Source organism: Mastacembelus armatus, chromosome 24, assembly GCF_900324485.2.
Source record: "Mastacembelus armatus chromosome 24, fMasArm1.2, whole genome shotgun sequence".
Lineage (NCBI taxonomy): Eukaryota > Metazoa > Chordata > Actinopteri > Synbranchiformes > Mastacembelidae > Mastacembelus > Mastacembelus armatus.
The window spans coordinates 19593898-19613335 of NC_046656.1; the positions used below are offsets into that span (position 1 = coordinate 19593898).

A 19438-nucleotide genomic window follows, 5' to 3' on the forward strand; every position below is an offset into this window, starting at 1 on the left:
ACTGCAGAGACTACTGTATGCACAACCATGTTTCTTTTTTATTGTAGAATAAACTGACAAGCTATTTCTAAGTAGAAGACATGTGATGGCCTTGTAAGAGTTCTGTTGCGAGCACGTAAGCAGTCGGAAACAAAACTATTTTGCCTCATGAGGCTAAAATTTTGGCTTACACCTTGGGTTTGCACATAAATTGATATAAGTCGGTGACATTTGTTTCCAGTGGCCCAGCCAGACCTTAGAGGGCTGGGTTTAGACTGGAGATGTCATCAGAAAAAGGACACCATGAACAACCATCTCTGCAACAGCTGCCTTGCAATCTGCTTCTCTAGATGTAAATGCATGTACTTAAAAAACATATTAACATATGTCTTTGACCAGTGGGAAAAATGTTAACTGCTCACTAAGGAACCTGCTCACATGAACACAACATCAGACAGAATGAAACGGAAAAAAAAAAAAAAAACAGAAATTCACTTTGGTTATCAAGCCTTGGCTAAGTGGTAGATTGGGCCTAAAACAGACATCACTCATCACCTCACCACTGAAGCCCTTATAGTGGAGCATGGAGCATCATGCAGGGCAGAGGGAATGATAAACTGAGCCAAATATAACTGGTCAGTCAGCTAGTTTTTATTTCAATCATACCCATCCAGAAATTACATTTTACAAAACCTGAATATAAAAACCTGCTCCCAGTTCAATATGAAAACGTGTACAGATTCAGCCGATACAGAAAATCCCAAATCACACAGCCAAGGACTTGGACTGGAGTCTGTCTGAATATCCTCCAGTGGCATAGGTCTAACTGAAGTGAACCACAGAGAAAATCATCTGCAGTTACCTGAACATCACAGTTCACTGCCCCTCCTCATCCACTTTGACCGGTTGAGAACTGTGCAGGGGGGGGGCTGGAAGCAAACAGCTGGTGGAGGTGTTCTGCAGCTGTTACCGGTGCCATGGACAGATATGCAAAATAGTGACTAGAGGGTCTGGAAGCACAGGGAAATTAGATATTTCATCTTTAATAAATCTGTGAAATGATCACTGATCATCCTACTTCATATTTATATCATCCATCCATATGTTGTGGGAGAGTCTCACACTAACATGTTTACGCTGACAAAGTCAAAATGACATGAGCAAAACAAATGCTGACCGGTTTGGTGTGAGTCAGGCATTACCTAATCTGTGTGCCAGACGGATGGACCAGGGAACAGACTCTAAAAACAGCTTTAACCACTGTCCACATATGGTAGACACACACATGCACGGTGGGACAGGCTGGCTTGTGGTTAAACAATGTTCTCCCAGCAGAACGTGCTATTTTAAAAAGCTCATTTCATGTAATGCTTTAGAAAACCCTGTTTGCTTTGCTGTGGGATCCCTTGTTGGATTTACTAAGGTGATCATTTCCATTTGACACCTCACGGTAACTCAGCTACATGTGCCTCTGGATAAAACTCTTATACACATTTTATGAACAATGCTGACAGTATATTTTAGTAATTTTTATTACTCTCTAGGGAAAATATAATACAAGTTAAGGTTGATTGTATGTCAGAGTAACGCAGGTGCACATCTCCACATTAGAACATTGAAAACGTATGTTTACTGTCATGTTGATGAAGTTATCCTACTCTGTTCAGAACATGTTGTACCCAGTTAAAATGTGAAAATGAACGTGTGCTTATTTAAACAATGCAAACATGGCTTTTTCCATGTGCACTGACCATTAAGTGTTGGCACTGTCCTGCAGGAGGCACGTTACGGATATATGCGGACAGTCTGAAGCCCAACATCCCCTACAAGACCATCCTGCTCTCCACAAGAGACACGGCGGACTTTGCTGTGGTGGAAGCGCTGGAAAAATACGGACTGGAGAAGGAGAACCCCAGAGAGTACTGCATCGCTCGGGTAACGGCACTACCAGTCCTTCACAATCAAAATCTGAAGTTCCTCCATCCAGTAGTCCAACATTAAGAACACACCTTCTCCACCCTCTTTTTTTCACTACTAAATCCTCCCATTTCTTCACTAAACATTCCTGTCTCCTGCCTCATCATTAAACACCTCTGTCATCCATCACACAGGCACTGGGGGGTACAGCCAAGGTCCTGGTCTCACATACAGAGTAGAACACACACACACACACACACTGTATAAGAGCGCACACACATCAGACTGGTAGATTGAAACAATGTTGTTTGGCTCAAAAACCTTTGGGAGGAATGCAGTTCAGATTGCTTTCAGACTGAGTGCTGTAGCAGTAGCTGATGCTTTGTGTGTGCATGTATATATGTGTGTGTGTGTGTGTGTGTGTGTGTGTGTGTGTGTGTGTGTGAAAACGCCCGTGGCTGTGGTGGTGGACTTGACTGCCCTCCCCACAGTCTCTGTCATGTCTGTCCTCTGAGAGGGACTGTTTCTGCAGCCAATCAAATGAAATAACTGCTGCTGCCAGAGCCAATACAGTGAAATATCCTCCAGAGACCAACACCACACACACACACACACACACACACACACACACACACGCACACATACATGCACAGACACATGCACACATACATGCACACTGAGATAGCTGCAATTTGCTGATGAGACTAAAGCACAGGAATGTCCATTAGATTAGTGAGCATGAGGGGTCTATCTCACACTAGCTAGTAGCATTTCAGCTTGTGTGTGATGGAGTTGGGCGACTGGACAGGACGAAGCTGTATAAGACTTTTATATAAGACTATAAGCTTCATGCTACAGTCAGCTGTATCATTTATAAATATGGCATTAATACTAATTAATGTACTGTACTCCCCACATGTATGTGGTTGTTTACCTGACGGACTTGTTTGTTTTTCTTTGCAGCAAGATGATAAGTCGGGCAAAGAGGTGATTCTGGATGATATGGAGTGTCCACTGCAGATCTTCAGGGACTGGCCTGCAGACAGAGGTAATGCACTTTCCGATTCAGTAATGTAATAACACATTTGCTGGTCCCCCATCTCATGCTTCTTTTCTTTTTGTACACTACTGCCCTCTTCTGCTGCTTTGTAGTCATTACATTTTTTTTTTTTTTTTTGAAGTTCATCATCTACCTCTTGTTCTTTTGTCGTCTTTCTTCTGCACAACAAAAATGTAAATGTAAACATGGAATCTTTTACAAATTTGACATTTTCTTTTACAGATCTGACAGTCGGTGATTAATCGTTTGGTCTTTAACACCCAGCAGCTGAAAATGTAATGTAAATATGCTGACAGTTCTGTGTGGTATCTTTTCTCAGGAGCGTTAGTGTTCCAGCTGAAGAAGAGACCTCCTGACTACCAGGGGAGGAAGGTGAGGAAAGTAGACGACAAGGGCTTCCGAGGGAAGGACGGCAGCAGCTCCCTGCCGCCTGAGAAACTGCCTTATCTGGTGGAGCTGAGCCCAGGTAGGACCACAACACATTCATGTATATATATATATACAGCAACGTAGTGTCTGCTCACTGGAACTTTGCATAGGAGCAACAGCAGCATTAGAGGAAGGAGTAGTAATGCCACTTGTAGCAGAATGAGAAACCGTAGCAGCACTGATGAAGACCGCTGCAATGAGAGGCGATGACCAGCAGGCAGCAGTGTAGCTGCAGTAAAGAGCTTTCAGGTTTAATCGTGTAGATCTGCCAAGGTGAATGAATCACATGTGGCTACACTATGGATCCAGGCTGTTCCTACCAGCACAGGTTGTGCAGATAAATGCCACTGCAGGAGGTGAGGAAGCACTAAAATGCTCTAAAAACCAACTGTGTTTTCCTGTGGATGATGTGTAGAGCTGCAGCCTCAATCCTTGAAGCTTCCAGAATAGATACTTTGCAATTATGAGCCATGAGGGAAGCACTTAGTCATTATGTCGTTTGTCCTTAAACTCTTTTGTACCTAATTATAGCAGCATCTTTTGTCTCTAGCACTGCTGTAGTTTGTTACGCTATGTTCCTTTTAGATATTTCACAGAGACTGAATTGTGAGGGGAAAATGAGGGAAGCAGAAATAGACTGGTTTAGATGCAGGTTTATATAAGAATTAAAATTAAATTAAAATTTATTTTTAAAATGTTGGTTCACTTTTAAAGTTTCCAAAAGCATTGTGGAAATAGCTCACTGAAATAGAAGAAGTACAGAGGGTAGGCTGAGAGACTACAAAGAGTACTACAAAAGGTAAGTTAATATAACAGAACAATGCCTGAAATACATTTGGTTAAAAAAAAAAAAGTCAGAGAGCATCTTGGAGAAATGTATCTGAGGATCCAGCCCTAACAGCTTCTTGCTACTGATCCGCCTCTTTATCTCCCTTTGTCTGTCGCCCTCTCATGTCATTAACACATTGGGCCTGGTGGTAACACCAGGTACTCCTCTGTCCGAGCACTAGAATGGTGTTGGTAGACCAGTGGGTTTGGCCCAGGAATATACTAACACACTTACTTCATCCACTGTCAGGATGACAAGTCACTGCGTGCGTGCGTGTGTGCGTGAGTGCGTGCGTGCGTGCGTGCGTGAGTGAATGAATGCATCTGTGCTGTTAATGGGTTAACAAGGTAATGCTGCATTTTTCCTCTTTGCTACATTTTCACCCTCTGCTATGTGTCTGTTTTCTTTCCCACCTTCTTATGGCGTGTGTGTGTGCGCGCGCATGTGTGTGCACCTGCCTGGTGTGTGTGTGTGGGGCCTTGTGCATGTGTCCCTCCTCCCTGTGCACCTGCCTGCCTGTCTACCTAGGGCGAGGGAATCACTATGCCTACTACGCCTATCGGCACCATGAAGGTAAAACTCCACCACACCTCTCTTTCTTCGTTGCAATGGCTGATGGGATTGCTGGAGGAGGTGCAGTGACCCCCGACTCTCCCTTTGTCTGACAATAATCAAACACATTTCCTCTGCTCAAAAGTCTTTGTTGTCGCTGTAGTTGGATTATTTCATAGGCTCCCATAAGAACAAACATGAATACTGGGCAGAAAGTCAAAGGAAGGTTTTCTTTCATACAACGGCAACAAAAGACCAACTAAAGTAACTAAACTGTGAACTGCACGTCTAAACAAAGTCACAAGACGCAATAGAAGGAACTGACAAATGTAGTAATACTCTTGAGTATGTTAGTATATGCTCTCACATAAATAAATGGCATTCATGAGTTTAGAACAGAAGATATTTGCCAGATTCTTTCAAAGGTTTGTTGTTATTTTTGTAGAAGGCCTGTCCTGCTAGCCTCGTTACATTAGCTCCCTGTTGAATTCAGTATTATTTTTAGAAGCTGCTCTGAGGTTTTACTGATGCCTGTTAATTTTTCCCAGATTTTCTTTTTTCCCCAGAATGTTTGCGCTTTCCTCCTCAGCGTGCCGCTTTGCTTTTACTAAACTCCTGTTTACTAATAATCAATAATGATCCCTCCAACCACTTAAGCTTTTTCCATCACTAGCGGTGCGAGTCCCTGTGTAAACCAGATTTTATCGACTCTTTCCTGTTGAAATCATGGATGGATTCAATCCTGTGTGAGCTGTCAATAAAGGCGTGTGTGGTTGAAAGTGTATTCTGCTTGTTCAAATTCTAAATTAGATGTGAATGTTGCAGTGTGTGGTGCTAAATCTGTGTGTTTGTGTGTGTCCAGACGGGTCTGATTCACGGGACAAACCAAAGCTGTACAGGCTTCAACACAGCATCACGGAGGTCGGCTCCGACTGCACAGAGGACGGAGCCATCCAGGTAAAGACGACACGAGAGGAAACACATCAACACATCATTTGTTTAAAGAGGATAAAACATTTTGGAGCAGTGACTGACGTCTGAGGGCTGTTGCGTTACTGGAGCATGTTATACAGTTTACACTGTATAAATCCTGATATTGAGGTTTTTCTCCCCCACTTTTAAACAAGCCTGTACTGTTTTATTTGACTTGGGAAGTGGAGGTTGTTGAGGTCGTCTCACCTGGTTATTTTCAATGTCCTGGACACATACAAGCTTCAACTTAATGTTAATTTAGTCACATTCTCTGAATTGGAACAAAGCCCCATACCTGGGACTCATATCTGAGCATCGAGACCCTTGTGGTTTAAATTATCTGCAGTTTTCTAGTGACAATCACATTTACAGTGTTCTGCTCCTACTGTTTTTGGCCTTTGTTTCTTTCTGCTCATGTACCTGTTGTTGTGTGTCTCCAGCTGCTCGGTCCAGGGATCCTTCCCCATCATTGTAACCTCATGCACAGTGAAGGCATGGTGACTGTGACGCCCCACGGCCCCGACGCCGACACCTTCGTCGACGGACAGCGCATTACCGAGACTACGGTGCTGCGTCCGGGCTCCACCCTCCAGTTTGGTTCTGCCCACGTCTTTAAGTTTGTCGACCCGATGTTCGACCAGGGAGGGAAGAGAGAACCGGCAGCCATGATGAGGAGCCGGCACAAGTCTGGGTGAGGGTGAAAGAGAAAGTTGTGTGTTTGTGTTTGAATGAAACATCGTCACTTGAATTTCTGCTTTTCTTTGTTCAATTCCTCCTCGTTTTTCTCTTTATCTTCCCACTGCCTTACTCCTCATCCTCCACATTTTGTGAGCAGGAAAAAAAAGAGGGCGTTATCGTAGATGAGGAGAGGATGAGGTTTGGAGTTGGCAGGCAGAGCAAAAGATGAAGGGGGAAAAAAAGTGGGAGGAGGGAAAAGTGGGGTTGGACGGATGGAGAGAACTAGGAAATGAGAGGACGAGCGGAGGTCTAGGGTATGGCAGACAGGCTGCCCTCTAATCTAATCAACATGGTGCTGGGTGTGGCCTCCCGCTCTGTTTCACACAGTAGGAGCAGAGAGAAATGAGAAAGAGCGCTCCAGATAAGAGGAGTGTGTGAGAAAGTTAGGGATGAGTGGATGACAAGAAAAAAGAAGGTCTGGATTTGAATTGAACAGCCCTTTAATCCTTCAATGGATGACTAACACGGCGAGACAGAGACGACTGTGTGTAAGTACGCAGCACCAGAAATCACTGCTGTGTGTTTCTGCATGAATGAGTTCTGTCAAATGTTTCAGTACCCTGAACAGAAGTAAAAATTCTGGTTTAACCTCTTATGAACTTTTTAAAGTATGTTTGAGGTCTAATGTAGAACTTTTTGTATCATTGACAAAGTATTGAACATATTTAAAGTCATTTAAAGCTGATGGAATAATGTAAAAATGTCTTTTTATATGCACTGCACCACAAAGAATAAACCTTTTTCAATATTATAGGAGAAAATAAGCAGCAAATGGTTCAGTTATATGTAAATTGTGATCATTGTAGCTTTGTAAATTATATTAATCCAGCTACAGCTTGTTTGTGTTTTTGAGTTACACTTTTTAAATAGGCAGAAAATGACACACATTTAGATCTGATGTCTGTAACAAGGCTCTGACGTAGTTTCTCTCAAAGGGTTTGAGTGTTTTCGTAAGAAATTTGCATTTCAGGCAAAGTTACTTCTTCAATTTGATGATCTGCTTTAATTAATTTATTTAATGTGAGGGACAGAAAGTTTTAATCCAGTAATGTAAGTTCATGTAATGTGGATTAACTGACTGCAGTGAATGAAAGAAATCTTTTTAGTGAGAATTATCACTTGACTCTGTTTTGAGGTTTTTCCAGTTTATATTTCATAGTGATCTGGTATCTCTTATACTTTAGGTGCAGCAGGCTTGATGTTTACAGTGAAAAAGCTCTAAAAACCCACTGTCCACCATCTGCTCAGCACCAAACTGCCAACAGACAAAGTTAAGAACCTGCTGGAGATCATAAAGGCAGATATTTCCCATCACGGGTTGGTGGGAACCAAAACAGAGCTTAAAGAACCATGAATATTGGACTCAAAATGAGTACTTCAGGTGCTAATAATACTGTACCTGTAATGCGATGCATTTACAACTTGTTTTTCTGCCATCAGGTGGTGAAAAAAATCAATAATAGCTGCTTAATTTGAACAGCTCGTGTTTCATAGGCCAGCATAACCTCATTTGTCAGTAATGTCAACTTGGCTAATTGGAACTGAACTGGATCAAACTTTATTTAGAAACTTTTGAAGGAGCTGCTGTTGGCAGGATTTGAGGCATTGTTGGGTTTTTCTGACTCAGCTGGAACAAGTCTCTGGTCTCACATCTGGCGAGTCACATTAACAGCAGCTGTCGTGTGGTGCAGCTCAGTGTCACCTCAGTCTGGAACATCAGTCTGACGTTGGGGATGTGGATCCCCGTGGTTTTCTGGGCTGCTTTCCAACGTTTCCACTGTACAGATTGTCAAGGATACCTAGCTGAGTCAAGCTGGAGGCACATCCCGAGATGTTTGGGCATGAAAACTGATTTTTAAGATCGGAGCTATTTGGCACCAGGTTTTGGCAGCTGAACAAATGATATTAGTGTTTGGGACTTTAATCTGCTGCCTCAGCTTAGGTGGGACCATTACCAATATTTAGCATTAGGTAGTGAGGAAGAAAGTGACGAGGAAAAACACACCAGAAGTTCAGAAAGAAACATAATCTGCATTTTGGTTTCGACTTGCCCTTTTACCCTTATCATTCACTCCTTCTGAAGTATTTGTACCCAAAAAAAGGTGGCAGTTTTATATTTATGTTTAATTTGATTACTAACAATAAATCGATCAGTTCAATCTGTAACTATTCTGATCATGGAATAACTGTTATATAGATTTGCTGCTTTTCTCTATGTATGTTTCTCTGTTCTCTCTTCAATTCATCATAAGGAGAAAAAAGTCTGTTTGCTCCCAGCAGCTGCTGGTTTTTCTGCCACTCTCTGTTTTCAGAGAAAAAATGTGTGGTTGCAAACATCATTCCAAGCATTATCTTTATTAGTTTGGAGGCAGGCAGGATTCACAGGCCGCTGGGATGTTACAGTGTCATTATCAATTAATATCTCTGCTCTGTCTTCATTCCCCGTCCATGCCCTGTTAGTGTAGTCCTGCTGTTAATGTTTTAACCCACTTTGGCTGCTGGTTGCTGTTGTGTACTCAACAAACATGTCCCGCTCAATGACGCAGAGTGTTAGTGCTTTGTGTGTTTGTGTTGCACTGTTTATTTGACACTGATGAACCCCGTCATATGGGGTGTGAAACGCAGAAGCCATAACTTTTAAGCCCGACCGCTGTCCAACTCAATTACTGTCACAAACACACACACTAGGTGTCTGGACTGTGCTGTCAGGACTCCAGCCGTGGGTTCTCTATAACTAATCAGACTGTTACATAAGAGTGGGGGCATGTGTATACAGCAAACTATCTGTGTGCGTGTATTAGTGGGTCATTTGCTGCATCTCTGATCCAGCTCTCTCCTCCCTGACGATGAGTTAGATAAATGAGTGTGTGTCTGCTGTAAGTCAGAGCTCCTGTCGTTGTCACTAATGAAAAGTCAGCTGTGGAGAGCACAGTTCCTCCTCTGAACACATCTTTGTGCTGTGTGTGTGTGTCTGCTGCAGCAGTGTACCAGAAACCACCTTCGACCTTCACGGAGACGTCCACAGTGGAGCTGCCCTGCCTACCAGCAAGGTAACGCGCACACAGAGATGCTATTGTTTTATGGTTGAAGCAGTTACAGTGGTAGGTCTATTATTGGGATGCTCTGATTCAATTGCTGCAAATGTGCCTTTATTCCCTAGATCTGGGTAGAAGTCACTAATCTGTTAAATGTAGTTTTTCATCAGGTTTTTTGGTTTGTTTATGTAAACGTGATGTCTTTCTGTCAATATGTATAGAAGGCCTCACTTATAGAGAAGCAGTCATGAAGTTAGTTAGTCAGTACTGTCCATAACACTAAGTTCTCTGAGCTTACAAGACAGAGATCAACACATTGATAAAGTATATGAATATATAAATTCTATGTATTATGCAATGTCTGTAAACAGATTTGTGAGGAGGCTTGTTTTACCCAAATACCAGTAAAGATTCAGGAGGTGAAGTTATATCAAACATATAAAAACATCACATCTTTGTAGCTGAATTTAGAAAATGTTGGGCCATTAACTTACGTATGTGTCGCAGTATTAATACTCACTAGCTTCTGTGTTTCCATATTGTTACAAACTACTTTCTACACACTGCTGTGTGTGTATAAATATATTTGTGTGAATCAGAAGATGTATAAGCGGTCTCAGTTGGATGCTGCGTTCGCTGCTTGTTAGTAGTTCTGAGATTCCTGCCAGCGACTTGTGTCACCGCTCCAACACTGAGCCACATGAAAGCACCACTTTGATCTGATTTAGTGTGGGCCACCCATACAGAGAGATTTTTAGTTGTTTTATGTTTAGTATTGAGTTGTGTAACTGTCAACATTGTAGACACACAGATGAAAGTGTGACTGAAGCCTAATTATCTGCATGTCTGTACAGTCTCACATTATCTCGTCTTTGTAAATTCAGTTGCAGTGAAACTGTGCAGGAGCTGCTTGACACTGTGTCTTCTCTGTGTGTGCAGAGCTCAGGAAAGCTGGAGATGGAGAGAGGAATGGTCAAACCCATGATCCGAGGGGAGCAGCAGGACAGCAGGTCAGACGCACCGTCTTTCATCATCAATCTTCAACATGCACTTTACCTGCTTTTACCCTCCTCATGGTCCTTTTCTGTCCCATCAGGGCTCAGGATGCATCAGCAGACAGGACAGAACTGACTCTGCCAGCCAGCATCGAGTTCAGAGACAACTGTAAGTATCAGTGTGTCTCTGTCTGCCTCCTTTCCCTTCACTGGGTAAAGAGACTAAAACCGAGCTACTTCAACGTAAAATGAAAACCTCAATACTAAGAGGAGAGAGGGACTGCAGAGCTGATTGGTCTGATGTCTTTTGTTTGGTTTAGTCGATGAAACTGGTTGCGCAGTGAAATTTCACAGAGAACTGAAATGTGTTAAAATGTTTGGTTCTTTCTGAAATGTGATGTTTCTCACTGTCTGGCTGCTCCACGAGCTGTTTGCTCAGTCTTTCACAAACTTCTGTTTATTGACCCTGACTGTGCTCTGAGCCTTTTAGTGTGTCTGTGCGTGCACACAGTGTATATTTGGCTCAATGTGAGATCATCTGATTTTTTTTTTGTAGCCAGAACAGGGTTTTGATCATACAGTGGTGGAGAGTCACATACCCACAATGCACTGGGAGAAACCATATGGTCCAAGAGGCAAAAAGTATGATTGGGGCACAGGGACCATTGAAGTTGGCATACCTGCTCTGGAATTAGCTTTTCATCAGCAGAGTTGTTACTGAAGAGCAGCTGCAAACAGTTTGACATCACATACTTCGCCACTCAAGCTAAACTGAAAGAAAACGATAACCACATTTAGGCCTAACGTTGTTTTATTGCCATATCCCACATGACACGTGCAGCCAAGTTCTGTAACCAACCCACCACCGATGGGACTCATGCAAACTACTTCCAGCAGCTCGAATCTGGGATCTGTTCCTCTCAGCGTGCTCCAAGTCAGATGACAGATATGATGCATTTGTGTGTGCGTCTGTGGAGCTGATCAATATTAGCCACAAAAGGAATTATGAGAGTGGTTTCAGCAGCAGCCTCACCAGGCGTTCAGATTTACTGAGCTGCGTTACTGGTGCAATGTTATTTCAAGGCAATGAAATGTGGTGCAGGAAGGCCCCGTCTGAGACCCCAGAGCAATGCACACTTATTATGCAATAGCACAGACCTGCAGTAATTAGTCAGCTGGCAGAAAATGAATCTGCAATCATCATAATTAATAATGCCCAAATTCTCTGATCCCAGGTTCTCCAATGTTAGGATTTTGTCTTCTACAAGTAAACCTGAATATTTTTCAGCCTTGATCTGTTGGTTGGGCAAAAAAAAAAAAAAACAACCAAACATTTAGAGACATTACAATCAGTCTGGCATACGGTGAAAGACTTCAAAGTGAGACATACTACATGTTGGCACAGTGTGTTTGCTTTGTTTCAGGTTGATGTTGTAATATATCTGATTCTGTCTCCACCCAGCTGAAGACACCTTCCTCTCCGCCATCATCAACTACACCAACAGCTCCACGGTTCACTTCAAACTCTCGCCCACTTATGTCCTTTACATGGCGTGTCGCTACGTCCTCTCGCCGTCCTACCGGCCCGACATGTCTCCGTCTGAGCGGACGCACAAGGTCATCGCCATCGTCAACAAGATGGTGAGCATGATGGAGGGAGTCATCCAGGTTAGTAACATGACTTTTCAGCTCTTTTGTTCTTACTGTCATGTGGAACAGAATCTCACTGACCATTGACATGATCTGTGTGTAGCTCTGCACCAGCTATACCTGCTTGTGTTAAAATGTGGGTGCTATCTAATGTTTTGCTTAATCCCTCCCATTAACTGTGTTCTTACAAACAACATGTGTAGTTGTTGTAAGGTGTGTGTTGTGTTTTTTTTTGTTTTTTTTTTTGCAGCTTTCTCTCCACAGTTACCTCGTATCCACCGGTCTTTGCTTTTGTCTTACGTTTGTCTGCCTGTCAGTGTTAATTGCTTCTGGTTTTAAGCCTGCAACAGCACAACACAGTGTGTACTAGAGTTCAGTCATCTCTGATCAATAGGACGGGAAAACATTTGATTAGGGAACGATGCCAAAATTGCTCCTGTTCAGTTTTTGTTTCTATAGTTACATAAATCTTAATTACAAAGTGAAGTTATTTAAAGGCATTTGTTTAATATTGCATTAACACAAGCAAACTAAAACCAGGTATACCGGTCAAATACAGATACAATTTGGACTCTAGTGAAGTTCTAGATATACAGCTCAGGGAAAATCAAACTAACAGCTGGTTCTAAAAACATATTTTCATCTTTTCCTTAAGAGTCTGAGTGTAGACTGATGTGCAAAAAAACTCTGTAAATTCGTCAATATAAATGTAAGTCTACACAAACACCAAGTGTTTAATAAATGGTCTCACTACTTTCTGATGCCTGTGGAAAAATGAAGCACAGGACCTTGGTAGATTGGACGATTAGGAGCTATTTAAAAACACACAGTCTCTGGGTTGTTCTGAAAGCCTCACTGCATAAAGCACAATAAAATGCCATTTTTTTTATTTTAGCACTGCTGTTCACTTTTATTTGTTTAGCTCACAGCCAGCTATTAACAGCCCTGGGTGTATGCAGCGGAGTTAGAGAAAACACACAGTGGGCTGTAGTAAATATCTTTAGCTACTGAGGAATGTGGGAATGTTCAAGCTTCCTACGTCAGATATGATGTTAATCTGCATCAGTGTGTTTGTGTGGGCGTTTTGTGTTAATATTATCAGGATCTATGTGTTAACCAGGCACTAATCGAGACCAACTGACTGTGGCTGGCTTTACTGTGTGGGATGCTGGTCATAGGCTCATCCTCTTCCAGTGCCTTGCATCCTGTGTGTCAACTATCTGAACTGCATCACTCCGTGAATGTATTAGTGTTTTTAAACATCGGTGTGCAATTATCAAATTAAGTGTCTGCATTATCAGCATTGATAGCTTCTGTTTTGCACCATCTGTGCTGGCCTCACTTCTTCTCCACACTGAGACCACATTTCCCATAAAGCTTTGTGCTTCTTTGTTACCCCTGCCAGATATGCAGCCAAATTTGCTTTATGATATTTTGTGCTGCAATGCAATCCAACGAATTTCTCACCAAGCTGTCCCCTGTTTAATTTTTATGATAATTGTTCACTGGTCTAAAAATACTTGTTCATATTTTGTTTCCAGCTTATTTATCAACCTAGATGCACCAAATATCATCACTTTGCGATTAAAAACAGTGCTGTTGATTTTTTTTACTGTTTTAGTGTCAATCAGCCATAAAAGTGTTTGTGTGAAAGCTTTAAATTAACACTGATGTTTTCTTGACCAGATTCAGCTGGCCTCCATCAGTAGTGTTATTTAACTGATTCAGGACGGCTTTACACTGTAAACCATGACCATGTGTGTGTCAGTGTGTGTGTGTGTTACATGGCTGTGTCCATACTGTAGCTGTTGACGTGTTTTCTCTCTGTCCTGTGAACGTGTCCTCCTCCTCCTCTTCCTCCTCTTCCTTCCATCCAGGAGATTCCTGAAGGGGATCAGGTAGGATAGCACAATGGCACACCATAATACGGCTGCTACAGACTCCTCTACCTCCCTCTCTCACTCCTCCTTTTTGTCTTCAGCTCCTTTTCTCTTGGCTTGGGCGATGTCGACAAAATACCAAAGCACATCTGAACACATCTCATTGTTTGTACACCTAAATCCCAGCTATGAGATGATTAGAGACATAACGTACAATTTCAGGCTTATGTTAAGCAACAACAACGTAATAAATAGTAAGAAATAGAATGTAAAATTTGACTAGGGAGCATCGTCGCTCATTGTGGGAAATGATTGTTTATTATTGCTGGCTGTTAATGTCATTCAGCGATTACAGGTGTTTTTCTCTTCGCAACACTTGAACTTGTTACACAGATTGCATTTTAAGAAATAAGGGATGCTTAAAGGTGCTGGGTATTGACGTCGTAAAGTGTTTATTTAGAAATGTTTGTCTTTATTGATAGTACAACTTAGACAAACGGGAGGCAGGAAAGCACGGCAAGACAGATGGAAGTGACAAAGGTCCACAGGTGCGAATTTGACATGAAATAAAGTTTTTGTGAAAGGCTTTATTGCATAAATCACAGTCCAATGCTAGAAGGAAATGCAAATATGTCAGTTGTGTATCACATTAGTTTATTGTATTTTTAAGCAGAAATAAAGTGGCACAAATCTGGCAAACTTTTTACAGTAACTGTAAGATCATGTCGCCCAACCTCTCAGCTTTCTTCTGCTTTTCTTTCTCTGTCCACCTCTTTCTCTGTGCTTTTTGACCAGCCCTTCATTGTTGCTGCTGCTTCTTTTTCTCCATTCTAACAGAAATGTAAAATAAAGCCACGATAATGCGTCCTACCCACAGCTGGAAAACTAAGCAACAACAGCAACATCCACCAAACTAATTCCATTCAGCTTCCTGGACCTGCCTGGTACTAAAAACCAAAAAAAAAAAAAACTGAGCGAAACCAAAGCAACCACTCTTTTCCATCTTTAATGCTGGCATCCATTTTGTGTGACATCACGTCTTGCTACTCCTGTTCAACAGTGTGGATGAGAGACAAGTCGCGTCCCTCTGACCTCCTCTGCTTCATTTGTCTGTTTGGATGTTCATTCAAAATATTCAACCACACGTCTGTGTTTTAAATGTTTCCTCAGTGTTTTAATGCCATGGTTCATTTTGGATGCATTTGGCTCCATCTCTCATTCTCTGGCTGCTCTGAATGAAGGGGGACTTTCTTTTTGTTTTATTTGTGTTTGTTTTTCAAGGCGGGGATAGATGAGTGCAGGGGAGTGAGCTTTGCACATTCCTCCCTCTCTGAGCGGTGGGTGATATTAACCAATCAGCTCCTCAGACACTGACCCTGTCCTCCCTGTCGGTCTCAGACCAGAAGACTGTCCTTTAGACTGTAGACTGACATGCGTAGCTCATACCGAACACTGTACAATGCTGGCATTTAGAGACAGTTATGTCATAAATTATTCTGATATTGTTATTGGTCACTTTACTCTGATTTGTGATGTGCAGCTACACAGCCCATTAATATGATGCATCGTCTTTTAAGGTTAAAGGATTTGACACTTTATAAAATACACAAATTCACTTCACATTCAATCCTCAGAAGTTAATATTGATCGTAATAGCTACAGACCTTTTATATCAATATGAAAAGGGGTTTTTTTGGTATTTTGAAACTTTGCATTTTGCACCAGTTGATGGAAAAATGCTCAGCAGTAATTAGTTTTTAGCACTTGGTTGTGTTATTGTGAATACATGTGGTTCATGTTGTGAGTCTACTGTCTAAACACGGTTTGGTTTTGTCAAAAATAAAAACCAGTAGAGGAGGGTCGTGTCTGGTGACCTGTAAATAGAGCTGTGGCTGGGAGTGAAAAGGAGTGGTCACTACCACACGGTCAGATTTTAGAGTTTACACTAACATGTTAATGTGCAAAAATCAAGAAGTGGAGTGTCTTTATTTATCTGACAGCGATGACCACTCTTCTTCTCGTCGTTGGGTTGGCTAAGAGGGAGGGGTGGGCGGGGCATGAGTCTATCCCTGAAGTAACAATTGCTCCTTCTGGCTGCCACTCAAACAGAAACCCCTCTGTCTCCAACCTTCTTTTTAACCCTTCACTCCTCACTCGCTGCTCTAACACACTCCTCTGTATGTTTGTGTGTCTGTGTGTGGCTCTGGTTGGTTTTTTACAGAAGCAGAAAACCATCGCAGGAGCTCTGGCTTTCTGGATGGCCAACGCCTCAGAGCTGCTCAACTTCATCAAGCAGGACCGAGACCTGAGTCGCATCACGCTGGACGCCCAGGACCTCCTCGCCCATCTTGTCCAAATGGCTTTCAAGTCAGTCTGAGTATAGTGGTGTGACTGGGTAGTACTGGAAACCTGTGTAATGGAAGTTTTGCAAATATATTCCTGACAGGGTCATGAAAATGTTATTAATCAAGCTTTTTTTTAAGGAGAAGGACTGGATTAGAGTTTACCTCTTGTTTTTTATGATCATGGTTTAAGAAGGTGTAATGTGTGGGTGCAGGTACCTGGTCCACTGTCTCCAGGCTGATCTCAACAACTACATGCCTGCCTTCCTGGACGACCCCGAGGAGCATAATCCACAGAGGCCCAAGATAGGTACCGTGAGAACACAAAGACATGAAGCATCCAAGTCTGTTAATGTTCCAGTGAACTGCTTCCCACTTATTTTAGTTTATGAGTATCAGTGGTTTCATGTGGAGATTTGAGTTTAACAGCTTCAAGATATTTGCAATCAATAAGTTGAGGAATTGTTGATGTGAGTTGTTCCCATTTTTCCATGTTTCATACCCCGTTCCTCTGTTTTCCAGAGGATGTGCTGCACACCCTGACGGGGGCGATGTCTTTACTGCGGCGGTGTCGAGTCAATGCCGCCCTGACCATCCAGCTGTTCTCGCAGCTTTTCCACTTCATCAACATGTGGCTGTTCAACAAGCTGGTGACGGACACAGACTCGGGGCTGTGTTGTCACTACTGGGGGGCCATCCTCCGGCAGCAGCTCAGCCACATCGAGGCCTGGGCTGAGAAACAGGGTCTGGAGCTCGCTGCAGACTGCCACCTCAGTCGAATTGTTCAGGTAGGAGGATGAGACGGATGTTATATATCAATGTTTTAAAATGTCATCGTTAACATGTTTACGAGGATTTGTCGTTCACTGTAATGTTTTTGTGTGTCCTCCAGGCCACCACCCTGCTGACGATGGACAAATACTCCATGCAGGATATGCAAAACATCCATAGCACCTGCTTCAAGCTGAACTCCCTGCAGCTGCACGCCCTTATGACCCACTACCACTGTGCTCCAGACGAGCCTTACATCCCGCCTGTACGATCAGTGCAGGCTTTTAACTTATATACTGCTCTTAAACTTCGAGAACAGAACATAGTTTTAATATTAGACTTATGTCATTTACAGTAACCTCCCCTATGTGATCTGCACAGATAATAAAAATAATCATTAATACTTCTTCTGAAGCTGTTCTGCCTCGAAAGCTGTCTCTCTCTCTCATGTGTGTTTCCTCTTGTGTGTGTGTGTGTGTGTGTGTGTGCGCGCGCGCGCGTGTGTGTGCGCGTGTGTGTGTGTGCGTGCGTGTGTGTAGGAGTTGATAGACCATGTGGTTGCAGTGGCGGAAAACACAGCAGATGAGCTGGCGAGGAGTGATGGCAGAGAGGTGCAGCTGGAGGAGGACCCTGACCTCCAGCTGCCCTTCCTCCTTCCTGAGGACGGCTATTCTTGCGACGTGGTCCGCAGCATCCCCAACGGCCTGCAGGACTTCCTGGATCCGCTTCTGCAGAGAGGTAAAGTTACTGATGGAGGAACACTAAACAAAACTAAGCATCTTTTGAGTTTTGGGGAGTTTCTCTGACAAAACAACAAATTAAAGATGATATGATTGACCAAACATAATCAGTTTATCAAGAAAATCATTGTTAGTTGCAGCTGTTTTATTCTCATCATGCCCACTTTACTATTATTCTCTGAACAGATTGTTGGGTTTTTGTGATGATGGTTAATTTACTTATGTTGTTGAACAGTTTTAAATATGCCACAGTGTTTTTGTGAGACTTTATTGTGGTTTCTGTGCCAGGTTTTTGTCGGTTAGTACCCCATCCTCGCTCGCCTGGTACCTGGACGGTCCACTTTGAAGGAGCTGACTGTGACACACACTTCTCTGCTGCTGACAGCTCTGAGATGGTAGGAAAGTAACACACTCTTTTACTCTTTATGTCTGTGTGCGTCAGAACAGTGGAGCATCATGGGTAAAGTTGGTGCTACCGAGGACTTTGAGGCTCACCTGTGATTGTGTGACAGAAAAGTTAAACACCGTTCTGCTCAAACGTCTCACAAGTCTTTTTATACCAAGTTTAAAAATAGTCTGAACGCTTGCAGTGTGACAGAATTGTATCTTCAAATTGAATTGAATTCATAAGACTTTTATTTTAGCTTTAAAACACACCAGTCTCTCCCAGTAATTTATTGAAACATCGAAACTAAAGCCACTTCCAAAACTGGAACAGTTTGCTTCTCTTTGGTCATGTTAAATTAAAACTGCTGAATTAAACAAACTGTTCCTGCTCTCCAAGAAAATAGATAGAAATAAAAATGAAATAAATGCCGCTGTGCTGTGTCCCATCCCATTTTAATGGCTCAACACAAACAGTAACACCTGCAGACATTGTTGGCATGTAAGTGCAATAAGCATCAATATTGTCAGAACAAATTTAAATTGTAAATAGTGTAATTTAAATAGCAGTAAAATTTGCTTTAAGTTACGAACATTAAATAACTATATATAGTAAAGTAACATGACTATAATTAGCAAAAGGTCATGCATCAACATTCTTGCTCTGCTTGTCTTTCCCTGCACTGGATAATTCAGATGTAAATTATACTGGATTTACTGGATTTCAGAGGGATTGAACAGGAATTCCAACAGTCAAGACATGTCAAACTAAAAACACGGATCAGTCTCCAGGTGAATTTTAGTCCGAAAAAGGTAAAATTCCTGAAAAGAAACTGAGCTGCAGCTCTACTGACATAGTTTGACTATTTTTAGAAAAGTTTAAACCTGGAAGTTGCTTTGATTTAGGGCCAGATGTCTGTGTGTGTGTGTGTCTGTGTGTGTGTGTTTGTGTGTGTGTCTGTGTCTGTGTGTGTGTCTGTGTGTGTGGTCTCCATGTTGGAAGGCAGTGATTACAGTGACTTTAGAGGGGGCAATTTACTTTTCATAACAACCTTCATAGACGCACCAATCACACACACACACACACACACACACAGTTTAATCAACACAGCACAGAAGTTAGTTAACGAGCACGGAGCAGTAAATGATAGACCTCAGTTCATTG

The 19438-nt window shown here is 42.3% G+C and overlaps 1 protein-coding gene across 1 annotated transcript in view; it reads left to right on the forward strand.

The window, feature by feature from the left end:
* afdna (afadin, adherens junction formation factor a) overlaps positions 1 to 19438 on the forward strand; it is a 73788-nt gene that overhangs the window by 26360 nt on the left and 27990 nt on the right. Inside the window, 16 exon segments of the mRNA XM_026319238.2 lie at positions 1757 to 1914; positions 2860 to 2944; positions 3276 to 3422; positions 4743 to 4787; positions 5629 to 5723; positions 6179 to 6429; positions 9457 to 9526; positions 10451 to 10521; positions 10608 to 10675; positions 11969 to 12174; positions 16258 to 16403; positions 16594 to 16688; positions 16901 to 17166; positions 17271 to 17414; positions 17689 to 17887; positions 18178 to 18284. Coding sequence (XP_026175023.1) covers positions 1757 to 1914; positions 2860 to 2944; positions 3276 to 3422; positions 4743 to 4787; positions 5629 to 5723; positions 6179 to 6429; positions 9457 to 9526; positions 10451 to 10521; positions 10608 to 10675; positions 11969 to 12174; positions 16258 to 16403; positions 16594 to 16688; positions 16901 to 17166; positions 17271 to 17414; positions 17689 to 17887; positions 18178 to 18284 — 2153 coding nt within the window.